At 41.8% G+C, this 27,456-nt stretch overlaps 1 protein-coding gene across 1 annotated transcript in view; it reads right to left on the reverse strand.

Annotated features, from left to right (window-relative positions):
- Positions 1-27,456, reverse strand: part of LOC107227614 (dynein axonemal heavy chain 2) — a 732,784-nt gene that overhangs the window by 533,017 nt on the left and 172,311 nt on the right. Inside the window, exons 9-10 of the mRNA XM_046746102.1 lie at positions 425-645; positions 235-352 (exon numbers count right to left, since the gene is read on the reverse strand). Coding sequence (XP_046602058.1) covers positions 235-352; positions 425-645 — 339 coding nt within the window. The remainder of the gene's footprint in view (positions 1-234; positions 353-424; positions 646-27,456) is intronic.

A 27,456-nucleotide genomic window follows, 5' to 3' on the forward strand; every position in this document is an offset into this window, starting at 1 on the left:
TCAGATTTTCCTGTAAAAAGCTGTGTTTTTCTTAACAAATATCTAAATAGAAATTGTAAAAACTTTAGTAATTCAATTATGATACTCCAGCAATAATGCTCTACTTGTCATTAAGTAACTCAATTTTTTGTGAACACTGGATTGTAAAGAAAAATGGTCTCCACTGAGAGTTAATAGATAATCAGAGACTACGAATGCTTAAAATCAACTCAAATTGTATACATTTTTTCTTACCAACTTCGCACAACCATACTTCCACTGGTCCCTCTAGTGTCGTAGTAAACAAAAACTCAACATATTCGCCTTCGGATGAAGTCATGCCTTCAACAACTTGTTTATTTGTCAAATGTTGCTGTGGAGTTGAATGATGTCTCTACAATCGTTATAAAATTCAGACTTAACCGTCACAATAAATTGTGTTTACCTTGGAAATTTTCAGAGATTTAATATTTTCAAACAACTTCTTGACATGCGGTTGAATTAGTTCAGGCTTTTTTGAGTTTGCCAGAATTTCAAGGAGATCATCATTTGATATGAAATAGAACCTCGGGAATACATGTCGTTTTGTTTCTAGATACGCATCAAGGGCATGTTGGATTCCATCCAATTCATCATTCAGTTTGTTCAATCTATTCAAGAGATCAGCTGTTGAATACATATATATTGAGTGTTGACTATTAATCAATAACCTCATATTGTAATTAAAAGATATATTCTTACAATATTATTTCAGATGAGATAAACAGACAGCAAAAATGGCGTTTTACGTGAAAATGCTTTTCACGCTGACAAGAAAACGGTTAGATTAGTTCCCAAAGTTATTGGAACACATAATCATTCCATAAGTTGTATCGTATTTGTATGATTTTCGTGATAGTTGTGCAATAGGGATATGCAAAATAAAATTCTGTAGTAGAAATCATTTCTGCCTATACGTAGAGAACTTTTTTTGTCACCGTCAAAATAAACCAAGGCTTTTTTTTTTTAACTTAGCGGTTTTATTTGTGACGGATTTTGAGTCCGCACGAATAATATGGGTGGGGAAGACAATTAGAGACGGGGCGGATATGATCGGTAAAACTTAGTGTGTGTATTTTTTTTTTCTTTTGCACCAGGGCTCGACTTAAATTAAGATTTACAAAAGGGTTGTAGACGTAAGCGGTGGCTGATCACGCCTCAGCCCTTAGCGTTGCTTAATACTAACTTACAGATACGCGCGCAGGGGGGGGGGGGAAGGAGAGTGGGAGGTGACGGGGAATGTGGGGTCGGAAGGGTTGATATGGCGAGGGGAGGGTGGTGTAGAGTGACGGGGAGTGTGTGGTAGACAGGGTTGGTATTGCGAGGGGAGGAGCAGATCGGCGATAGAAGGCAGGCTAACCTGGCTACGTTGACGTGTGTGTGTGGAGGTCTTGAGGTGCGGTGGAGGGTAGCTGGGTGTTCGGTGTGTGTGCGTGTGTGTCGGTGACTCTCTCTCTTTCTTTCTCTCTCTCTCTCTCGCTTTCGCTCTTGAGTTTCGTCTACGCCGGTGTGGCTGCTGCTACGGCCGTGCTCGTACTGAATCTGGCGCTCGGCTCTGCCGAGCGTCGGGGGGGCTTCGGTGATGTTCGGGTCTTTCCCGACGGGACAGGGCTCACCCGTTCGGCTCTTCCCCGCGGGTTTGGGGTTTGTTGAATTGAATTGATTTTTAAACCTTGGCGATCCAGGGTCTAATACTAATTGCAAATCTTCGATGGTATAGATAGAAAACCTAACGTAATACATGAGAATACGTATTATAACCAAGTCAGCATGATACTACAATATATTAAGTCAAATCAAATACTATATGTTGTGGCGTGTTATTTCATAGCCCGTCACATGTGTTAATTATCGCACTTCCCCATGTACAGAATGTCGCTAAAAATACCGAAAGCAAGTCTGAGGCCAATACTCCAAAAAGAACGACTAGTTATCTTTAAGTGAAATTCTCTTTCTTAAGCTATTTCTATTATATTTTCTAATTTTGTAACGCTTCACGAGAACCGACTACGAAACTTCCGCTTCGAGATACCAGGACACTGCCTGACAGGGGTCACGTACCAGCTTAACACCCATCACCACCGACTACAGACTAACGAATACCGCTGAATCCACTCCCGATGGATGCCTACCTAAGTTGTGAACAGGGTCGTGCGTGATGCACAAACAGTACCTCCAACTATTTAAGACTTATTGGCCAGAAGCCGAACCACGAATCAACGCTTCTACCGCTCGGATGCATCGACAGACGGCGTACAGGGCTGTGCGTCAAAAACACAATAACGCCTTCTGTCGACGATACTTATCAGTCTGGAGCTGAACCGACCATGACACCTACTAACTCGTTGTCTATAAAAAAAGGACGGTTGTCTCTTAATGAACCGTCTTATCGAAGGGCTGTGGCGTGGGTTGCGCTCGACTATGCGGTCCACGTAGATCTGGTGGATACAGTGTGGGGATCCGGGTTGAGGGCCATCACCATCAGATCGTTCCGGCATGAGGGCTCCGATGAGCGAGTGCCGCGATGCAGCACCAACGAAATAGCCACAACGAGGAGTACCAGTAAAGCAAAGAGTGAAGTACAATCGGTCGCAAGTCCGAAGTATCGGTAATGCAATATTCTCGCACACTTCAATTGTCACGTGCGGAGCGGTCTCGCACGCGACGACTTCAACCCTGTAAGTACTCGCAGAGGTTTATATTTATTTTCTATGTGGGTTAGGAGGTGAACGTCCTCTACAGGGCGTTCCCCGGGAATAGGATTGGAGGATTTCAATTTATCGTACCAAAGTTCATGATGGAAAAGCCAAATTAGAAATGTTTAATAAGTCAAGTGAACCAAAAGCAGAGAATTCTTGAAACAAGGGAGCTTACAATTTGTTCTAAATCTAGTTGGTTCCACTCATTCAATTACTCATTTTTCGTTGGTTACAGTCCGAATGGCTCACACTCTCACACAATTATACTCTATAGCAACACTCACATACGCTTATCACTACACTTCTCTATGGAGTTCGTGGCTTAACGTTTTACACTTATTACTAACTTCGGAGACTGACGCCGCGACGCGAGATGCTTCGGAATACCGCTTGTAGAATCAGAGGGGTTCCCGCTCTAATCGTCGGTGATTCCAAGTCTGATACTCTTCACGCAGCAGCTCTGAAGGAGCCCGGGTTCCGTAGATGTCGTTCTTAGCTGTCTCTAATGGGGACTGACTTCGCTCGCTCGTCCGACACCCCTTGGAACGTCGGGCAGCGAGCGAGGCTTTTCGCTGAATTTACAATTCGAGGTTTTCGCTAAATACACAATTCCGGAACAAAGGCTCTGTTCAGTGCCTGAGCGTCGTTTTGTGCCCGTGTCATTGCAATCTCGAGTGCGAGCCGCGCTCGAACGATTCGTCTCCGCAGGGATGCCAAATCTCGCGTAGATGAGGAGGCGAGCGCGCATCACGCATTTTTTTAAAACAGTCGAGTTAAGTCGTCCGTCTAGTGACGATCGTGAGCGACGCCGTGCGTTCTCTCGTAACACAACCAAAAGACGAGAGGCCCAAATATCCTCTCGTATCGTTCGCCCCTCGGAGTAAGGTAGATGAGTACGGTCCGAGTGTCTCTCATTCTACACGGGACCGAGTGCCCATACACGCATACCAAGGGTCTTGCACCCTTCCATCATACAACGAGCCCGAGCGCTCTTGGTGTACTACCAACACCAATCATACTCTCATACACGTTCGCTCCTCGGAGTAAGGCAAACGCAAATCATACGAAATTCGATCGAATCGAATGAAACAAAAATGGCAATACGAAACGCACTCGAGATCGCGGTGGCACGAGCCAAACGGGCTGTAATCGGCATATACACATTCATATACACAATCGACACATACTTTTATACGTTTACAAATACACGTTCATACTTCGTGGGTTTTTATGCCGCAAGGCTTTTCCCACAAGAGCCAATAAACATTCATAATTCGATGGCTCAAACGCGAGAGTTTTTTTATTCAAGAAAACCTCAACCTCTATCCTTCACCCAAATAAAAAGGGTTCAATTCAAAACTACGAGGCAACTTCGCCTATGAAGAAGCTTCGACTATACAAATTTGGTGTCAGAATCGGGATACGAACACACGCCCGCATAGAGGACAAGAAGAAAAAGGTGCAAACGTGCATCGTATTCAATAAATCGTGCCACTCTTCGACTAGCCAGCCATCGTCTCCAAACTCGTCACCCCCCAGTTCGCCATCGATGGAAAACGATCATCATCTACAAAAAGATAAGTACACAAACGGTACAAGATTCTTAATATCGTATTATACACTTTCTCTGGCGTTATACGTCTTTCTATAGTTCATAACGTTCGACGTAGTCGAAAACACATTTCGGTCCAACGCACGCTTTGTGTGAAGAACGTAGCATGCATATATCCGACGATCACGTGTATAAAACATAGGTCTCGTTTTCTGTTATGAGAGTCTCGATATCTAGGCGTTGAAAGATAACCGTCGCACGGGGAGGTTTGTTTACACTTGACGCGGGCCGCGCTCGCTCTCTTGATCTTATACGGTGAAAGACGGACGAGTTCGCGCGCGTTTTCGAAAAGATACGCGCTGCACGGGGAGAGGCTTAGAGCCGACCCTTGAAAATCAGTCCAGCTTCGACATCGAACGCATAGACGTCGTATCCTGTTTTTTCTCGAAGATCTCAAATATTTGTACGCACAAGCTCAGTAAAATGGCTGCCCGCGTAAAGTTTATTAATCAAAAGCGTGCGACTTTAAAGGCGAACATTACCAAACTTAAGCGACTCACGGAGGACGCGGATTTTGAACCCGCGAACATAAAAATGCGGGCGGATCGTGTAAAAGAACAATTTCGAACATACGAGGAATTACACGATGAACTCGCATTATTAACCGACGGAGACGGTGACAACGTCGATGACTTCGACGAGTTGCAAGATCGATTCTACGCGATCATAACTAAAATCGAGACAGATTTATCATCGACAGCACCACAACATCCCGGTGTAGCAAACGTGACGTCGCTGCCGATCGACGGCACGCGTCGACTTAAATTGCCGGTCGCCGACCTCCCAAGGTTCGACGGCAACATCGAAAAGTGGCTATCGTTTAAAAATACATTTTTGACAATGATCGACTCTCGCGAAGACATAACGAAATTACAAAAATTCTTGTATCTAAAAAATTGCCTAGAGGGTGACGCGTTAAATAAAATTCTCATTTACAACGTGAGCGAAGAAAATTACGGGACGGCATGGAAGTTACTTCTAGATTCGTATGACAAGACTCGAATTTTGATAGTAAAACATCTCGACGCGATCCTCGAGTTGCCCGCGGTAAAAAAGGCGACACATAAAGATTTAGCGCGACTCGTCGACGACATGCGCCAACACGTGAACATGCTCGCGTCATTGGACGTGATACCAGATGAACACTTATTAGTCCGGATAATCGAGCGCGCGTTACCCAACAATATTCGGGTGAAGTGGGAAGAGACGCTCAATCTCGACACCTCGCCAACGCTCGAGCAAATTTACAAATTCGTCTCCGAGACCGCGTTTCGTTTATATTCGCTCGAACAAGATGTATCGCGTTCCAAAACAGAGACCAATTACAAACGACCGCTTCCGAATTATAAAGATCAAAGCGGAATCAAGACACGACGCGGAGAAAATGGCGCGCGTACGTTAGCGATAGGCACGTCAGCAAAGTGCGTAGTGTGCAAACGGGAGAGTCATCCCATATACCAGTGTCGCGAATTTCAAAAAATGACGGTTCATCAACGGTGGAATTTCGTCAAGAGTTCATCGCTCTGCAAAAATTGCCTGCGCTCGCACCACGGCAAATGCACTTCGACGCATTGCAAAAACTGCTCCAGGTTTCACCACACTCTTTTGCACAACGAATCTCCTGCTGCATCCACCCATGCGACCCAAGAAACGATACCATCGGATACACCTAAGTCGACAACAAAGGTAAATTTAACATGTAGCAAAATGATTACATACAGCTTCACGTCAAGGGCGTTACAGTCGCAGTTAATGCTGAGCGCTCAAATACGCGTCAAAGACTCACGCGGTCAATACCTAAAACGTCGCGCTTTGTTAGACACTTGTGCGACAGCGCATTTTATCACGGAGGATCTTGTGAGAGAATTGAAACTACCGATACGCGCGTGCACGATCGCGGTAGGAATGATCGACGACGCAAATACAATTTCTAAAGGCGCGGTCGAATGTACATTTTATTCGATACACGATAATTTCAACAAAACTCTCACGTTTCTGGTCATACCGAAAATAGCTGATAACGTACCGAACGAAATCTTTCCTCGCGAATCAATCGACTTACCGCGGAATGTAAAATTGGCCGATCCGCAATTCCATTTGCCTGGAAGGATCGACATCCTCATCGGGTCAGGGACAACGTTGTCATTATTATCGATCGGACAATGTGATTTGTCCCGCGACGGCTGCGATCTCGTCTTACAGAAAACTCAGCTCGGCTGGGCCGTTGCCGACGGAAAATCAAACACGACGGTCGGGAAACGAACGTCGTGCCAACTAACCGAATTAAAGGAAACAATCGAAAAATTCTGGCTGCTCGATGATGCAAACGCTGGTCAAAGAAAATTATCAGAAAATACAAGCTGCGAAACTCATTTCATTCGAAACGTCACTCGCGAACCGTCGGGACGGTACGTCGTTCGTCTGCCGTTCCGCAGCGCCGATCGAGACCTCGGTGATTCGCGATCTATGGCTTTGCGACGATTTGCTGGCTTGCAAAAAAGGCTTAACGCGGACCCGGTCCTTAAAGCGGAATATCATCGCGTTATGAATGAGTACATAGAACTAGGCCATATGTCACTCGTTGTCGACGAATCGCTACCCGGTTATTATCTCCCACACCACGCGGTCATAAAGGCGACAAGCGCTACGACGAAGACCCGAGTTGTCTTCGATGCGTCCGCCAAAACAAGCATGGGAGTGTCGCTTAACGATACGCTGATGGTCGGCCCGACTATTCAATTGAAACTAATCGAGCATCTTTTACGATTTCGCAGTTATAAATTTGTGATTACCGCGGACATCGCGAAAATGTACCGACAAATTTGGATCGCCCCCAGCGATCGTCGGTACCAACGAGTTTTCTGGCTCCAACAGGAAAGAATTCGCGTATTCGAACTAAACACCGTAACGTTCGGCGTGTCGTCGGCTCCGTTTCTTGCGATACGAACCGTACAAAAACTTGCAAGCGATGAGAGCGCGGATTATCCTAAGGGGGCCGAGGTTTTAACGCGCGACTTATACGTCGACGATTTGTTATCAGGGGCAAACACCTTTGAGGAAATCGTACAAATTCGGGACGAAGTGATCGAAATATTGAAGCGTGGCGGATTCGACATTCGACAATGGGCGTCAAATCACCCGCAGGCCCTAAATAATTTGAGCAAAAAAACCGCAGATATCGATTTTCTGACAGACGAAAATCCTGTGCACAAAACACTCGGTATATCATGGAACGCGCGGAATGACGACTTCCTTTATACGGTGAAACGTATCGAGCCCTCCGAGAAGGTCACAAAACGATATATCTTATCAGAAATCGCGAAAATTTTCGACCCCCTCGGTTTACTCGGTCCGGTGATTCTCACCTCGAAAGTGATTATGCAACGATGCTGGAAAGCAAAAACTACATGGGACGAGTCCGTACCCAGCGCGTTAGATTCCGCATGGCGATCGTTCGCGGAACAACTGTCATTAATCAACAATTTAAAGATTGACCGATACGTTTCGACAAATAACCCAATCGATATCCAGATTCACGGATTTTGCGACGCGAGTCAGACGGGTTACGGAGCTTGTATATACGTGCGCTCTTGCGAGCAGGACGGCGAAATTCGCGTAAGACTTTTCTGTTCAAAGGGACGGGTGGCTCCGCTAAAAGATCAAACCATCCCTCGACTCGAACTCTGCGGCGCTTTGACACTTGCTCGCTTATATCGCGAAGTCCTCGAGGTAACGAGCTTTCGCGTGGACAAGACAATTTTCTGGTCAGACTCGACAATAGTTTTACAATGGCTAAACAAACATCCGAGCGTCCTAAAGGTGTTTGAGGCACATCGCGTCGCAGAGATACAGGAAGTCAGTAAAGACGCGGAGTGGCGGCACATCCGGACTGATCAGAATCCGGCAGACGCGTTATCGCGAGGTCAATTTCCACGGGAATTTTTAAATAACGACTCGTGGCTTCGGGGGCCTGCGTGGCTAACTCAGCCCGAATCCGTTTGGCCGCAAGTCGCGGTAACGCCTCAGAAGGATTTACCGGGGATTAAAAAATCATTGTGCATGTTCTCGCAATCGCAATCGGAAGAAATTTTCAAAAATTTCTCGTCATACACACGATTGATTCGTGTCGTCGCGTACTGCTTACGTTTCTCACCCAACAATAATGTCAAGGGCGCTTTAACAATCAAGGAAATTGAGGAGGCAGAGTATCGCGTTATTCGATTAATCCAACAAGCGCACTTTCAAGACGAAATCGATCGTCTTTTATCCGAAGAAAGGGTGAAATGCGCAAAACTCGGATCTCTGAATCCGCGAGTCGACGAGAGAGGCTTGATTCGCGTCGGTGGTCGTATAAATAAGGCCGATATCTCGCTCGATCAAAGAAATCCGATCCTTCTTCCGTCGCGACATCACGTAACCGACCTTTTGATTCGTCACACGCACGAAAAATTCTTTCACACTGGGATCCAATCGACATTATATAGTATCCGGCAAAGATTCTGGATACTAGACGGCAGAAATCAAATACGTAAAGTCGTGCGACGTTGCGTGCGATGCATCCGGTTTCGGGCTAAACCAGAGACGTACAAGATGGCCGATTTGCCAAAATCTAGAGTAGACAATGCACCGCCGTTCTACCACACGGGAGTAGATTATTTCGGTCCGATACTCGCAAAAGAAAAGAAACATCGGAATCGGAGCAGCATTAAAGTCTACGGCTGCGTATTTATTTGCATGTCGACTAAAGCTATTCATATCGAGATCGCAAGCGATCTGTCAACAGACGCGTTCATAGCGGCTTTACGACGATTCGTCAGTCGTCGGGGCATTCCGGGCCATATCTATTCGGACAATGGGACGAATTTCGTCGGCGCGAACAGTCAACTTCGTGAATTTTACGCTGTCAGAGAGTCCGAAGACTTCCGTTCTCAACTGTACGAATTTACGTCGACCAGAAAAATTGAGTGGCATTTCAATCCGCCCCTCTCACCTCATTTCGGGGGTATATGGGAGGCGGCTGTAAAGTCGTGTAAACACCATCTTAAACGCGTCATGTGCGATTTTTTGTTTACGTACGAAGAATTGACTACTCTAGCAATCGAGATTGAGGGCATTCTCAATTCGCGCCCATTGTGCCCTATTTCCACAGATCCAAACGATCCAATTGCTTTAACCCCCGCGCACTTTCTTGTTGGAAGACCGCTCACAATGCTGCCGGAAAATGATCTTTCGCTTGTTCCAGACAACCGAATATCCTCGTGGCAACTAATCACTAAGACACGACAAGAATTCTGGCGCCGGTGGCAACTCGAATATTTGAGCGAGTTACAAAAGAGACAGAAATGGATAAATCCGACCAAAAATATCGCGCTGGACACGGTAGTCCTATTGATTGACAAGAACCAACCATGTATGCAGTGGCGACTGGGTCGAGTGGTGGAACTACATCCTGGAGACGATGGCGTAGTCAGGGTGGTCACCGTAAAAACGACTCGAGGACTCTACAAACGCAACACGAGATCGATTTGCGCTTTGCCCATAAGCGCTTGAGATTATCGGGAGAATTCAACGAAAACGATAATTTTCGAACTCTTCTCAGTTGAAATTTACAATTGATTCTTTCTAATTTTTCAAAATTGGAGTTTTCGATTCATACTTACGCAATATTCAGTCAATATACTATGTAGATGTAAGCCAAGGATATTTCTTCAAGGTCATATTCCAATTAATTATTTACTCTATGCATAAAATATCAACTTTAGACTTAAGGTAATCGCTGTAAAAGGATCAGTTATAATAAGGTTAATGACATGTACTACTATTTGCATAATTTTGTTCGTTAGCACTCCCAACGGGGGGAGGGTGTTCAGTGCCTGAGCGTCGTTTTGTGCCCGTGTCATTGCAATCTCGAGTGCGAGCCGCGCTCGAACGATTCGTCTCCGCAGGGATGCCAAATCTCGCGTAGATGAGGAGGCGAGCGCGCATCACGCATTTTTTTAAAACAGTCGAGTTAAGTCGTCCGTCTAGTGACGATCGTGAGCGACGCCGTGCGTTCTCTCGTAACACAACCAAAAGACGAGAGGCCCAAATATCCTCTCGTATCGTTCGCTCCTCGGAGTAAGGTAGATGAGTACGGCCCGAGTGTCTCTCATTCTACACGGGACCGAGTGCCCATACACGCATACCAAGGGTCTTGCACCCTTCCATCATACAACGAGCCCGAGCGCTCTTGGTGTACTACCAACACCAATCATACTCTCATACACGTTCGCTCCTCGGAGTAAGGCAAACGCAAATCATACGAAATTCGATCGAATCGAATGAAACAAAAATGGCAATACGAAACGCACTCGAGATCGCGGTGGCATGAGCCAAACGGGCTGTAATCGGCATATACACATTCATATACACAATCGACACATACTTTTATACGTTTACAAATACACGTTCATACTTCGTGGGTTTTTATGCCGCAAGGCTTTTCCCACAAGAGCCAATAAACATTCATAATTCGATGGCTCAAACGCGAGAGTTTTTTTATTCAAGAAAACCTCAACCTCTATCCTTCACCCAAATAAAAAGGGTTCAATTCAAAACTACGAGGCAACTTCGCCTATGAAGAAGCTTCGACTATACAGGCTCGCCTCGCGACCGTCATCCTCGGAGCGCGTGATTTCGCGCTCGCCTCATCCCGGTGTTGATTACACCCGGGATCTGGCGGGCGCGAAGACGCTGACGTTGCTGGCCGTCCAACTACGCCGTTGCGCTCGGTTACTCCATGAACTGGTTATAATAAAATATTTTATATAGACTAACTAATATATTTATGCTATGCTTCCTTGTTTCTAAGATATTAATAATTGACATAATCTGTGATATACGAGTATTCTGGGTAAATATGCGGCGCTCGTGACACAATATCGCATCAAATGAGTGGTACGACTTCCCCTCTCACCAACGATACCGCACAGCTAAGGGAAAACATCTCCGACCACCGTCTGACGTCCCGATACCTTGATACCTGTCAGCGAAGAGGAAGGAAACAAACAACGAGGGATTATCGCCACCTACCTGTAGACCCGACCTACGCAACCTGCTGGTCCAATTGGAATAACACAAATTTGAGGAAGAACCACATGACAGCAGCACGACGAAAATCAGGATCACCGCTCGTCTCGACACTCTACGCTCAGTTTTCGCTCTAGAAAGACGCGCACTCGATATATCATCCAGTTATCGCTATCTCTATAAGTACAGTTTCTCGTTTCGTATCGCATCTTCTGTACCTGTTCTACCTTCTTTTCACGTAAGTGAGGTCCCTTTTCTATTTTGTGAAGCCACGAAATTACTTGCAATATATCGTATCTTTATCTCTCTCTCTCTCTCTCTAGCAGTTGGCCTGCGTGAGCCACCTGGGCTCGTACCTTATTCTCTACTATTCCTCATCTTATCCCTTTCTATTTCTTATTGCAAGTAACTTCGCGACTGGTTGACTCTTACTCACGCATTGTTAGTGACTATTGCTTTATTTTATTATCTCTCTCTTCTAGAATACCTAAATACCTAATATCGCTGTATAGCAGCGTGTTCTGTTAAGTTATCAATTCTTACCTTAGCTATTGAGCATTACTATTTCGTTATACTTTTTCTGATTAACTCATAACTGTTTCTTTACCTATTATCTTTGAGTAATTATTTGTAGTGAGTGTACCGCGTTAGCGATCTTATATCTCACTCGTCGTTCTTTTGACTTTGGAGTATTGCGCCGTATCGAATAACATCTTTTTCAATATTTTCTTCGCGAATACCGCTAACCGTAGTTGTTCGTAGTCTCTTTGGTTCGTCGTATGCTGCGCATTAATTCTCTTGGGTATTTGTCTTAATCCCGAAATCATCTTTTACCGTTCCGAATATTATCTCTCTCATTGTTGCACTTATCGCAAACTAGAGACTACGTACTATCTGTTAGTTTCTATATTTTATAATAATTCTCTACTTGACCTGATTCCTTGAATTCACCTCGTAATTAATAATTTCCTGCCTCTGTTATATCTCTGATAATTTTGGTGATGTGATAACTATTACAATTTTTGTATTTCGCATGTTTCTTATAATCGCTCCTCGTATTTTATAGCTTGCTTCATTAATGCTCAATTTAAGTACCTTATGTCTTTCTCTGTTCTGCTTACTTATTATAAAACCGTAATTATTATCTCGAATAATAGTATCGCGAGCCTACGCACATCTCTCATTTATTCTAAAAACGTCCTGTTTATTTGTTAAATCTCTCGCTTAACTTTCCTCTGGCTGTAAACTAATTGTCTCAGATATCTTAATTGTAGCTAAATCTCTTCAGTTATCCGCTTGTTATTAATATTTATCGCTTCTTGGTCAATATATTTGATACTATTTCTGCTTCACCTGTTTCTTATTTTATCTATTGGATTCAACCCCTCCCCTCTGCCATTATCTTGTATATACTGAGCAAGCTGTGCAAAACCGTCGTAGAACCTGATCTTGTCTTTATCTATATCATTTCTTCTAATTATCTATTTTCTGACGCATATGCGTCTGGCGCCCAACAATCATATCTTTCTCTCTTATTATCTCTCAATATCTAATTATTCAGGTTAGCAACTGCACCGTAGGGTAACCAATCTTTAACCCTCGCACATTACCAAATGAAAAGATTGTTATAATGTATACTGTAACATTTGCCCAGATGGCAGTGCAGAGCGCACTGTCAGCTGATGCACCGGTGAGTGTCTTTGTCCCATAGAGATATAAGAATAGAGTCAGCCGATACGACCAGCACGCAATAGAAAGAGACAGGGCAACTAGTGAGTCTGGTTGTCTTTGTCTTATCACGCATGCGCAGCAGGCGAGTCTCGGCCGCACTCAATACGAAAATATATATAAAAAAATCATATAATCAGTAGTAAGACTATGAATAGTAGTATTAATATAATTTAAATGAACTGATGAATCTCGAATTTTTCAAGGATACGTAAAGGTGAAGATATAAAAAAACATTCAATATTTAACTAAAAAGCACATTTATTGTGGACTTAATATTCTATTTGTTGCCCGCTGAATAGAGTCATTTCATTATTGCGCATTCTGATTCTTTCGATTGTTTCTCTTAATGAGGAACCTATAGTGCTATTTTTCGGGAAAGGCAACACGAACTAGGTTATGTTTGTGTCAACAACGTTCAAAAACTTTGGGCACGCCAGCACATGCGTGATTAGACAAAGACAACCAGACTCGCTAGTTGCTCTCTCTCTCTTTCTATCGCGTGCTGGTTTTCACTTACGTGCACTCCTATGGCTCACGTACTTTATTCTTATATCTCTATGCTTTGTCCTCGCTACAATAGATAAGTTATCGGATTTTGATATTCAAGGAACTCCAAATACCCGTTGCTAAAAAAATTGTTGAATTGTAAAGTCCCTGGCTCTTGCAGTTCCGGATTTTACACTTCCCTGCGTGTTGAGGTGCAGCGCGTGAGTGTATTACCTCCTATTTAATCCTTTTTCTTATGAATGTATTTCTTACTCATAGGACTAGGATTTAACGCGTCGTCCTGAGTTTTATCCACTATTAAATACTGTAAGCTATCAGATCCAGTATTACCCTTCACTGTAGTCCTGAGTATCCACCGGTTAAGGTTTTCCTCAAACTCCCTATTTTACCTCCCTTAACGGTGGAAATGAATGCAGAGGTTGTTTTTAAATAAAGCTCAAATTGAACTTGAATACAAATTGGAACGCCCTTTTTATTAAAGGTAATCAACTAAATTCTGGTTTTGACAGCAATAACTTACATTGAAATAATCTTCTTATAGCTAATTTTCTATTCCAACTTACTCTGTTAAAGAAACTGAAAGTGTGCGAGAATTCATCGGTCCTAATCTTGTATGATATAAAGTGATATTTAAAGAATAATATGTGATATGTTTTATATAAGTTATTTTTTGGCGAATACGGTGGTATAAACCAGTGTTATAAACTGTGGTTGCTTCTGGTATGGGCGGAGCTTAACTCCAGTCAATTATATGACCTCACACTCAAACGCTCTGGTTCGTTCTGTTTGTGATTAAAGGCTTAATATTGGCGCCTCAATATCGAGACTCAAGTGTAGAAATGAATGCCAAAGTGTTATCAGATCGAGAATCGCCACTGATCAGGATGACAGCTCCTGAATTAAAAGGACACTCAGCTATTTTTGTAATCGACACCGGCGCAGATATCAGTCTAATTAATCTAAATTTCTACGATAACGGGAATGACAACCGTTAAAGTTAAAACTTTGGGAATAACAAATTTGATTTTACAAAACGAACCAAGTCAATTTTACGTCGTACGTTCAACCTTTTTGCTAAATTGCGACGATATATTAGGTATAGATTATTTGCGCGAGTGTAAAGCTGAGATCTCTTTTACACATAACACCTTGGTAACGACTACTGACCCGATTAGACCGATACGATTTATCGGATACGAAGAACATTTCGATACCGAAATAAAACCGCAAAAACGATTCTTTAAAATTCGTGCGCGCACAAAGCAAGCCATTGGTATTGACGTAACCAACTATGGTAGTAGGGAAGCTTATTTGCCACGCGTAGAAACCATCGACGGCGTATACATTTGTGAAGCTGCAATCTCGGTACGAGATGGCGTATGCCATGTTCCTGCAATTAATACCTTGGAAAGAGATATTGAGATGGAGATTCCACCACAGAAAGTGATACCTTTTGAATATCACAACTTTCCGGAGGAGAATGAATATCACGATTCAAGTTCAGAAGACTTAAATTTAGAACCTGTAGTGAAAGACCGATTTACAGGAATTTAATTAAAATTGCATTTAGATCACTTGAATATAGAGGAACGCGACCACATATGAGATATCATTGAGGAATTCCCAGAATTATTTCATTTACCTGGAGATAAATTAAAATCTCCACTCGGCATTCAGCATCGTATACCAACCGAGGATGATATACCGATTAATACGCGACAATATCGGTTCCCTCCAATACATGAAACCGAGATTGAAAACCAAATTAAAATTAAAATTGACAACGGAATAATAGTTCCTTCAAATTCACCATATAATTTACCCGTGTGGATTGTACCCAAAACACCCGATTCTGCGGCTAGAAAACGATGGCGCATGGTAATCGATAGTAGTATAGCAATGGGGGTTCTACTTACAGATTCCTGTTACCGACACTTACCGACATTCTCCCCAGACTCAAACCCTTCTCTGCGATGACGTCACAGTCTGCCGTACCGACTTGAGGTCAAAACCGTGCGAACTTACCGACAGTTGTATTGATCGACGGTAAGAATCGCACTGCTTTAGCAACAATTCTTATCGGTCAAAGGTCAAAATCGTGCTGTTTTACCGACAATCTTACCGACCGAAGGTCAGAGTCTTTATGTGGTGCTTGTCTGCCAACGGTAGAGGGTGCAGCGGGGGCGAGAACTTTTTTACCGTCCTGCATTCTTTTCCCACGAGAGGATTGCTGATGTGTAACATTAACCACTCCAAATTGCTTTCCCACGGTAGGACTGCTGATGTGTAACATCAACCACCCCCACATTCTTTTCCCACGTTATCAACTACGTGACATTCCAAAATTAATAGTTCCGAGAATTGTTTTTTATCCACTTGGATATCGCTGATGTGTAACATCAACCACCTCATATTCCTTTCCCACGTTATCAACCACGCGACATTCCAAAATTAATGGTTCTGAGAATTATTTATCACTCACTCGGATGCCGGTTTGATATCAACCACGTGATATTCTTTTGGCTTGTAACTGTCATGTAAACTCAACGATGAATTTGAAACGGGTTCAGTCAAGACCAGAGTGCAAGGTTGACCGATAGCTGTAATAGTATACATTCAGAGCCAAGGATCTGCGGTGTTGGGTTACTGTCGCTCTAAGAATGCTAAAAGGTGCGCGCGCATACACAAGTGTAAATCTGTCACATCAAACCAGGTCCACCGTCTGTATAAAATAGGTAAGCACATGAAACTTGTACATCAGTAGGACTGCTATTCTTGTGAGACGAAAACCTTAAAATCGTCATGATACGTAATAACGAATTTACCGACGAAGAAGTGACTATCGGATTCAGCAACGCGACGTCAGAGTTTTCGCTACAAGATCTTCGGTGGCTCATTGAGTGTGTCCGGAGAGCTCGTGAGCAAACCCATAGACTACACAAGATATATTTTCAGGACAAAACGTTAATCCTGACTTTTCAAAAATGGCAAAACGAAGTAATTGCAGTATTATCGGACATCGAACCAGATGACGATGGACGCGAAGCTGATTTGATCGAGTGTCGTCAGATCAACGAGGAGTAAGAAAGAAACGGAAACGTACACATCTAATGTTACCCACACAGTCGAAGACACATCATTTCGGTAGCTTCTAGAAGTTTTTCAAGGATTCTGTGTGGAAGGAATACGGCTATAAAAGTCTGAATTTCAGGTCAGAAAGAAAGTCTTGCATCTTCAGCTCTTATGAGGAGAACTCCAAATAAAGCAGAACTAAAACAGCGTATCGATCTGTACTCAAAAAATATTCACGACTTGAAAACCGTTATTAACCAGAAGTCAGAACTCGACAGAGTGACAAAAAAGTTAGCAAATCTAAATTTATCAAGAAACACATAACTACTGAATATTAAAAAAAAGGATGGATTTCACAAAACTCAACAAAGTTGCAAGCATGAACGAATTTCTCTCGACGAAGAAGTTGACGGAGCTGGAAATTTTTTGAAATCTACAAAGTCACCGACATTCGACGAGTCCAAACGAGGTTTTGGCAGCGTGTCGACACAGACCTGAACACCGAATTCAGCGTGTTCTTACCGGCACGAGACGAGGACAAGACCCAATATCAGAAATTCGTGCAGACGATGGAGGAGGTGCGGTTGCTCTTGCAGTATCTGGACGGTCAGTACGGTCAAATTGAATTCAAAGATGCGTCGACTCTCGCCTAAATACACCGTACCTGGACAATGTGTACAGCGTCTCCAATTATTCTACGTTGCATATCCTTTAAGAAAATTGTATACATTTTTCAACAAAGCTTTTTATTTTATACCATTTAATAGTACGACGTTCAATATTGAATAAAAAAATATGAAAAAAATATATGTATTTGTCACTCAGCGCTAAACCATCTTGTCCATCTTAAACTCAACAAATTGTTGGCAACAGCAATTCGAATCGACTTTTACATTCTGAGGAAGTGCTATTTTGAACACCGATGAGCAAAGACGAAGGATTTCTAAGCTACGTTTTGAACCTCGTAACCGTAACGTGAACTGTACGATGAGATTTCAGCGGACTCAGTCAAGGATAGAGTGCAAGGTCGACCAACATCTGAGTTGGCGTACGTTTGAAGCCGCAGGTCCTACGGAGTTGGGTTACTATCGCTCTTGGAATGCAAAACATAATGACGTTGGTGTACAGATCAGTCCATAATGAGATGCAAGGTTGAAGCGCAGTTGAGATTTGGTTTGACAAGTTTTTATTAATTTTATAAGAAAAAAGTATTCAATATAATATATAGATATATTCGGTTTCTCAACAAAATTTTGCGGAAGGTTTCAACAATTGGAGAAAAGACGAGAATTATCACAACGATCGGACTCTTGAAAGCACTCGCGGAAGAATTCCAACGTCTTCAGAAAACGGATGGAGGTACGCGGTCGACGAAAATAATACCTGGAATCGTCGAGTTTCGACTTGACGTTGATTTCAGTTATTGACCAGGAAAGGAGTGTTCCCGTACAAATACATAGACAGTTGAGAAAAGCTCGAGGACAGACGGCTACCTTCCAAACAACAATTTTACTCAAAATTAAATGATCGGGATATATCAGACGATGACTATACACATGCATCTGAAGTTTGGCAAACTTTTAACGTTCAAACTTTGGGAGAGTATTCGGACTTGTATTTGGGGCATTCCATGCCAAATCACCGAGGTTTCGGCCCGACCCCCTTCGATTTCGCTGAAAATTTTTGAGCATTTTCTACCCTACCAAAGACATTTTTCTGGATTTTTTCAGATTTTTTTACCCAACCCAAAAAAAATACGAATTTTTGGAAAAAACCGCTCTTTTTTTTTAAAATGCTAGAACTTTTTCAAAAATTTGTTACGTCCTCCAGACTTCATATTCCTTTCCCACGCTCTTAGTTACCTTACGCTCTGTAGTCTACCCTTATCGTTCGCGAGTCAGCAGGTTCTCCTGTAACTCGCGGCCAGCTCGCCTGCTACATCCGGCAGAAGCAGGCAGATCCATCCCAGCACTCAAGCAAGACACCTATCCCTCTAAACCAAGACCATACCCTTTTTCCCTTGACCGACTCCGTTGCATTGACCACTAATAAATAATCATATACTTTAAATCGTTTACCTTCCCTTAATACCGATCCCTTTCTATTCCATTCCCTTCCTGCATTGGGAGTAGTAGCACGCGAGTGCATAGTCGACGTGAACGGACCCTACAATAGCCAAATAACACCTTGGCTGGGCGTGGAGTAAGCTCCGATTACCGCTCATCGGAGCCTACGCAATCTACCCCGTAACAAATTGACCGTTTGGGACCTTTTTTTTTTTTAAAATTTTTTTTTTAAATGCAGTTTTCAGAAAAAAATACAAAAAAATTTGCAGATGTCAGGATCTATGAAATATTTCAATATTTAAAAAAAAAACGTTTTTTTTTCGAAGTCCGAAACCTTTGATTCTCAATTTTTTTGTCTCAAAAAAAACTTCAACTAAGACAGTATTTAACCCCCCTATTTAGATTTTGTGCCGACTTTTCTTTCTATTTTTTTTTTTCGATCGAAATTTTGTAAATTTGCTTTAGTAATTTTTTATGACATGAACTGCATACACGGTCATCGGTTGATAGATGGAAATGAATAGCCAAATACTCAGGCAGACTTCGTAGAGATTTTGTCTTATTATGTTTATCACGATTCATTGGATTACAGCAAGGATTAAAAAATTTCGGCATTTTAATTATTGATAATCAAGAAATTGACTGAAAATAATTTTTATTGAATGACAATTAGCTTATTAGTACTTGAAACACATTAGATAACGAACTTGTCAACGAGTTGCAAGAAAAACACTGACATCGTTCAGAAAACATAGCCTTAAAATGATTAAGAAAAAATTAGAAGTTACCTTCATTATTGGTGGTGAATTGTTTATTGGCGATATGAGCAGTTGGTAAAGAATTTCTTATTTGAAAATTTGAAATTTTACTCATCATCACGCGGGGAAAACAACACTGAATAGATAGAGAAAAATTAATAACACTATACGTTAATAAAATATTTTAAGCTGTTAAAAATAATTTAATACTTGCGCAGATACACTTAACGATTGTTTTTGTACAATTTTTTTCAATTTCTAAGATTTTAAAAACAATCCAAAAAAATTTTAACGCAAAGTTATGTAAAATAACCTAATTTTAGAATTTTTTTTTTTCAATCGAAAAAAAAAAAATGGAAAGAAAAGTCGGCACAAAATCTAAATAGGGGGGTTAAATACTGTCTTAGTTAAAGTTTGTTTTGAGACAAAAAAATTGAGAATCAAAGGTTTCGGACTTCGAAAAAAAACGTTTTTTTTTAAATATTGAAATATTTCATAGATTCTGACATCTGCAAAATTTTTTATATTTTTTTCTGAAAACTGCATTCAAAAACAACATTTTTTTAAAAAAAAATTTCCCAAACGGTCAATTTTTGAAAAAGTTCCAGCATTTAAAAAAAAAAGAGCGGTTTTTTCCAAACATTTGTGATTTTTTTTGGGTTGGGTAAAAAAATCTGAAAAAATTCAGAAAAATGTCTTTGGTAGGGTAGAAAATGCTAAAAAATTTTCAGCGAAATCGAAGGGGGTCGGGCCGAAACCTCGGTGATTTGGCATGGAATGCCCCATTCACAGACGGACGTGTTTTTACTACTCGACGTTTTTCAAAACTTTCGACAAAGCTTTTGGACAACGTACAACCTGGACCCGTTACATTATTACCCCGCGCCCGGTCTGTCGTTTGATGCGATGTTAAAGTATACCGACATCGAGCTCGAGCTTCTCACCGACATAGATATAGTTATGTTTATCAAAAAGGTATTCGTAGTGGTGTGTCACAGTGCTCGAACAGATACGCTAAGGCTAATAACAGGTACTGGGGAAGGCATTCGATCCTGAGGTCGAAGAATCTTATCTCATGTACTTTGACGTTGATAATTTGTACGGTGCTGCTATGAGCTTTGCTCTGCCATACAGGTCCTTCGAATGGGTATCAGACTTCGGAAAATGCGACGTTGATACCATCTCGGACGATGCGGAGTTTGGTTACATACTGGAGGTGGATTTGGAATATCCTGAGGAGCTGCATGAAATTTGTGAAGACTTACCACTGTGTCCGGAGCACTATATACCTCCGATCTCGAATAGTAAGCAACCGAAATTGACGCCCACGCTACTTTCCAAGAAAAACTACGTTGTTCACTATAGCGTTTTGAAACAATGCTTACAATAAGGCTTGAAATTACTCAAAATTCACAGAGTTCTCAAATTCAGAAAAACCCCGTGGCTAAAAAAATACATAGATTTGAATACCGATTTGCGTGAAAAATCTCACAACGAATTCGAGAAAAATTTTTACAAACTGATGAACATCGCAGTTTTTAGCAAAACAATGGAAAATGTTGGGAAGTATAGAGATGTCAGGCTGATCACGAAATGGGATGGAAGATACGGTGCCAGAGCTACTATAGCCAAGCCCAATTTCAACAGCTGCACCGTTTTCGACGAAGAATCAATTACCGTCGAAATGAGTAAGACGAAAGTCAAGTTGAATAAACCATTGTACGCAGGTTTCTCCATCATGAATCTGGCTAAAACGTATAACTACTATTTTCATTATAATTATATTGAACGGGAATTTGGCAACCGAGCTAAATTAATGTATACGGATACCGAAAGTTGGATTCACAACTTTACCGTCCCCGACATACACGAACATGTAAAGGAGGACTTGCATAAATTCGATACGTCTGATTATCCGCTTGACAACGCTTATGGAATGCCTCTAGCGAACAAAAAAGTTCTCGGCTGAGAGATGAGAAAGACAATCAACGTGCCAAAGGTGTCAAAGGATCAGTGTTGAGCAAATTAAATTTCAACGATTATTTGTATTGTGTTTTGAACCGTGAGAATTTGTCTACAAATCAGCATTTGATACAAAGTCAAAAGCACAAGGTATACACCGTAGGACAGCAGAAAGTGGGACTGAGCTGGAATGACGACAGGCGGATCGTATTTCAGAACACAACCGACACGCTTCCGTAGGGCTACAAGCCTATACCTCAGCTTTGTAATTTATAACTGTACAATGATGTATACAATATTATTATGTAGGATAGTGAATAAGAACGCTCCGAAAGATGAAAAATTGTACAACGATGCATATGTCTGTCGATTGTCTAAAAAATAAAGATGCATACTTGTTATGTGTCGGATATAAACTAATGAGGCTTATACGATTTTACAAAAAATTCATTTATTCAAATGTACATATCCGATTCGTTTATCCAACTGTTGTGTGTATTGTCAAAACCTAACCATTTAGCGTATATTTTTCTTCCACGCATCTTGAGCACCTCCTCCACCAGATAGATATCCGGATGTTCAACCTTGAGGAGCTCCTCCTCCTGTTCGTGGAAACCACCAGCGATAGGTCGATCTTGGTAGTCTTTGAGCTTGTACGTCACAGGATGAGTATTTTCCACTCGACTTATCGTCAATATTTCAGTCGTTCAATTGAGAGTGTAACCTTTCTCGAAGACATTCTTGAATTTGCTGATTCGAACTTTGTCGCCGGATTTGAATTTTGCCGATATGGTAGGTATCGCTCGAAGCCTTCCGTACGCCTGACGTGATAACAGCCTTTCGTTGCAACGGTGAGATCCGACGGTTTCATTCTCATGGTTCGGTGTTTGGCATTGTTGTAAGCCGAAACCAAATCAGACAAGATATCGAGCCACTTGTAGCTTCCTTGCATGCTGCACCGTTTCCACATTTCACCTTTCAGCGTGCGATTGAAACGTTCACAGATCAAAGCCTTCAAATTACAGTAGGTGGAGTAAAGTTTGATTCCGTAACGTGTAATAAGCAATTCAAATTTCAAGTTGTAAAATTCCGTTCCTCTGTCGACGTGTAAATTTTTCGGCACCCGTTCTTGAACAAGCACAGATTCCATTGCCTTCAGAACATCATCTCCAGACTTGCTGTTCATCGGTATTGCCCACGCATACTTTAAGAAGATATCAATGACTGTGAGCATGTACTTGTAGCCTTTGTTTTGTCCAGCGTACGACGTCATATCAACAAGATCCGCCTGCCAGGTCTCGTCGATGCCGCGCACGTCTACACGTCGACGCGGGTAATTCCGGCATGCAGGTTTATGCAGTTCCGTCACCAGTGCTTGCTTTTTCTCGTTTATATTCCAACGCTCTTAGTCAGGTGTCCAATTAAGAAATGTTATCAGCGTTTCGAATCGACAGGTCTCTGCCTGTTTTGAAGTCTGTGTAGAAGGTATCCGAGGCTTTCTCCGCGGTGAGCTCTAAAGCTTTGATCATTTGATCGAGGTTGTCGATTTGTTTTTGCAGCACGTTAAATTTCCGTCTCAAGATTTTTGAAGTTGCAGCATTGTTCGACTCTGCGGGATCTGCGACATTGCACAGTCTCTTGTTCCGTATATCGTAATGCCCGTCCGCTGTTATTCGAAATCCGACACTCGGAGGACCGCGAGTGTTCGCGGCCGTGTTTTTATCCAGATGCCGTCCAAACACGTCGACGCTCATCTCGGTAATGAATGCAAAAACGATGGGAGCTACTTGATGATTGATTCCTGCTTCGCGTAGCTCTTCGATAATGAAGATTGTTTCGTTATTGTAGCTTGGATTTCCCGCTGCTTTAGATGCCAGGAGTAAACGAAGACGCTCCGCTAACTCGTTTGGATCATCCCAGAAAACGTATTCCGTTTCAACACCTTGTCGAGTGATCATTGCTTGCGGAAGTAGACCTTTACCCTTTTGACGAGGTGAGGGGGAATAATCTATCAATTCGGCAATGACATTTTTGAATTTGTAACTGTTGTCGTTTCGAACAGCCCCATCGGATGAGTAATACTTTTTATGCTCGTTCGTTGCGAGGATTACGTTTTTAATATTTTCCCGATCTCCGGCGCTCACAGTAAAACCGTCAGGCTTCTTTTTGATCAAAAGTTCCAGCAAACCCTTTGTTTTCGGATAACGCGTATCGCCAGTACGAATGTACTCACTCTCAAAAGATATCAACGAATCACCAATCATTAGTCCGTTTGAGAGCTTGCGTACACCGTACACGTTGTCCAATTTACCGTTTGTCTTCGCATCTCTCATCAGTGCAAAATACTCATCCTCGATTTTCTCGACCGGTCTTTCTACGATTGTTTCATCTCCTACCGAAGCAAAGGAATCGTCCATTTCCGAGACAGTTTCATTTTTCGTTTCATTTTTCATCTGCTTTATTTCTTCTTTAATTTCTTCTACCTCTTGTTTTACAGGTTCAGTATCTTTTGTAACATTCACTACTTCTTGCAACATAGTCGCTACTGTTTTGAAAACATCACTCAATTTTTGAGTCGTAGATTCTTGCCCCACTTAAGCAATCTGTGTTTTCGACGGATCGCAGCACTTGCTTGAGCGATCTGATGTGGGACATCTTTTTGCTAGGAAATTTCAGAGCTCTGCATGTTGACGCAACTGGGTCTGCAACGCTACTGCGTCTCTCGCTCGGAAACGCGAGATTTTATTCCTTTTCCAAGGTCACAAAAGAACCGAATCTCCTCCTCTATCGTCCTTCGTTGAGCTCACTGTCTTTATCGATCACCAGAAACCCGTACTTCTCACCGTTCTAGCATGCAGAGCACACACTTTTGAACTCTATGTAAGACTTATCGGTGTTCACATGGTCGTTGTATACGCGTCTCAGGTTTATATCGTCTTGTTTGAATAACACGAGTAAGTTTACGTTGTCGCGCACAAGATGTTTGGGAATGCGCGCGTTCGTCTGACAGAGATAGAAACAGTCAACGTCGTGATGTCTACCCATGAAAAGTAGGCTCTAATATTGTCCTGCTGCTCGCACGCTACATCGTCGAATATGATTATTGAGTTGGGCCGTGCTTCTCCCGGTGTAATCACTTGCTCACGCTCGATAAACGCAAAACACTCCGTATTTTTAACATGGTCCAACAATTGCTTCAACAATTGGTATTTAGGTTGGTTGAGAGCTTTTGAGTAGATGTAGATATTTTTAAATCTGAGTCCGTTGGGATGGGTTATAAGTTTGAGCAACGCATTAGTTTTACCACGATTGGGGAGTCATTCACCGTGCCGTGTGTGCCTTTTGACATTATGCTCCGAAAGTTTGTCAAAATTCATCACGGGAAGCTGAGTAGGTTGTTTCTTAAACCGCATCTCGGATATGACTGACCGGATTAGCTTCAATTACCTCGTTTAAAATCACTTTTCTTTAGTCAACGCACGAACATGATCGCGTACAGAGGTGAACGAAGCAGCAGGTGACAACATCCTGGCAAGGGTATGGTGAATGAAATCATCAACAGCCTTCCAGTCGGATTGCATGTTCCTGGTTATGAGTACTGTGGGCCTGGTACAAAATTAACAATGCGACCTGCGCTGGGTGATCCGGGAATCAATCTTCTCGACGCAGCTTGCAAGGACCACGACATTGCTCACTCGCAGAATCGTGAAAATCTTGAAGTTACAAACGAGGCTGATAGGGTGGTGGCTGAGAAAGCTTGGAAACGGGTTTTCGCGTCGGACGCCAATTTGGGTGAGAAGGCAGCCGCTTGGGCAATAGCCAATACAATGAAAGTAAAATAAAAACTCGGAATGGGAATTCGAAAATCAAAAAATGTTACCTTAAGAAGAATTATAAATGCTGCAAAACGTTCTATGGTTCCAAGTAACGATGCAAAAGTAGCTCTTGAATCTGCGCTGAAGGAAGCTGAAAACGCCATTAGAAAAGCGAGTGGTAAATGTGAAGTGCGAACACCTCGCGTCCTATCGATACCTTCAAAAGTCGATGCTCTTCTACCGTTTCTGATTCCTATTCTTGCTGGACTTAGTGCTACAGGCGCGTAAGCCGGTCGTGCGGCAGATATAGCAAGAGCTGTGAACGATGCTAGTGCTGCTGGACGAGAACTGGGAGAGAGCAAACGACACAACAGAACTATGAAGGGTAAGAATTCTCGATTTCGTGTATAATCTATTGTTGAATCTTGGTGAGCGGTCAATTATGTGAACGTATTTTTTGTTAACGTTTCGGCCCGTATATGGGCCCTCCTTAGAACGATTTATTTATTCAACTGTCATGAACAAATTGAATTTTTTATAAAAAAAGTACAATCAGACATTAAATACTGTAGATGTAATACTCCTAAGGCTATTGTACATTGTAGGTTAGTGAGTACATTTTGATTAATTGAAAATAAGATAGACTTAGAGTTATTCACCTTTTTATAGTAAGCGGACTAAGATACAGTCGAATTCATAAAATACAATTTGTGGAGACAATGTTCTTTGAGTAGCGGTAGTCATTGTCGGCTCCTGTGGTTGTTTAAAGTGTAGGAGTTACAAGTTGGAGGTAATTAATTAAAAAGATTAAAAAAAAACTAAGTATCTTCATAGTCTATATGTCAATGTATTAAAAGGTTTTAAAGAAGGTTTTTATAGCAGTAAATTAGTTTACACAATGTCCAAGAGAGTGGAGCTGGGATCTTTATGACTATGTTCTCCATGTCTAACAAAAAATTTTTTTGTCGAACCGATTGGGTCAACTGGTGAATAACGACTGATGAACGAGACAAATATGATCCAGAGTGAAGGTGAACCAGATATAAACATATATACAAAAAAAAAACCAAAAAACTTATTATGTAAAAAAAATTATGTAAACAAACTGTGCCATGGGGACAATAATTTTATGTGTATAGTTAAGGTTAAACAATATGTGGAATGTGGGCGGAGATTAGCGGTTTGTAAATATTACTTAGATGTTCAACATCTTGTCTAAGGTTAACGGAATTAGTGCGTCCTACAATATTGCACATTTCTAGTAATAACCTTTTATAATAATTAGGTTCTTCACAGAGGATGTTTGTATTGTCGTAGCTAAAAGTATGTTGTTTATTGGTCATATGTTTTGTTAGAGCAGTGTGACGATCTTCAATCTCATGTACATTGCGTTGATGTTCTTTGATTCTGGTGTTTAGATGGCGTCCAGTTTGTCTGATATAAACTTGATTGCAATCATTGCAAGGTATTTTATACACAACATTGGATCGTTTGCTCATGGGGATCCTATCTTTTCCCGCATCAAAGACTATTTGTAAGTCTTTTGAATTTTTTCCCACAAACTTGACATTATGTTTGGTAAATGGACGGTTCAGTGACTCGAAGAGACCAGATACATATGGGATGGGAATAAATGTAGTGGCAGGTCTATTGTTATCGTCTGCGGGAGCAGAGTCAATATTATTGTCAAGTAAGTTGTTGATATGGGAGCGTCTCGTATTTATATGTTTGTGTAATAGGCCGTGAGGATAATCATTCCATCTTAATATATTATATAAGAGTGACATACGCATTTCATACGCATATTATCAATTCCGAAAAGATATTGACTAAATTAACAGAACAAATCAACCATAAACTGGGGAGTACTTCAGGAAAAAAGTTCTTTGATTCCCAACATCGGATGTTAAACAATAAGTTCATCGCAATCAAAAATCGTAACATTAAAAAATTCACCATGTTACTCGCTCAAAAAAAACCTTCCAACAACCACAAGGTTTGGCCCTCAAATGGAAAAAATAATTGGTTAATAAATCTAACGGATACTCCTATTCCTGACAATGTTGCTGAAATAGTACAACTTGGTCATAAATTTGGACGTCCATGTAATAATCGCGATCTTCCTGTTTTCAACCTCATCTCTAACTT

This window comes from Neodiprion lecontei, chromosome 7 (assembly GCF_021901455.1).
Source record: "Neodiprion lecontei isolate iyNeoLeco1 chromosome 7, iyNeoLeco1.1, whole genome shotgun sequence".
Classification (NCBI taxonomy): Eukaryota; Metazoa; Arthropoda; class Insecta; order Hymenoptera; family Diprionidae; genus Neodiprion; species Neodiprion lecontei.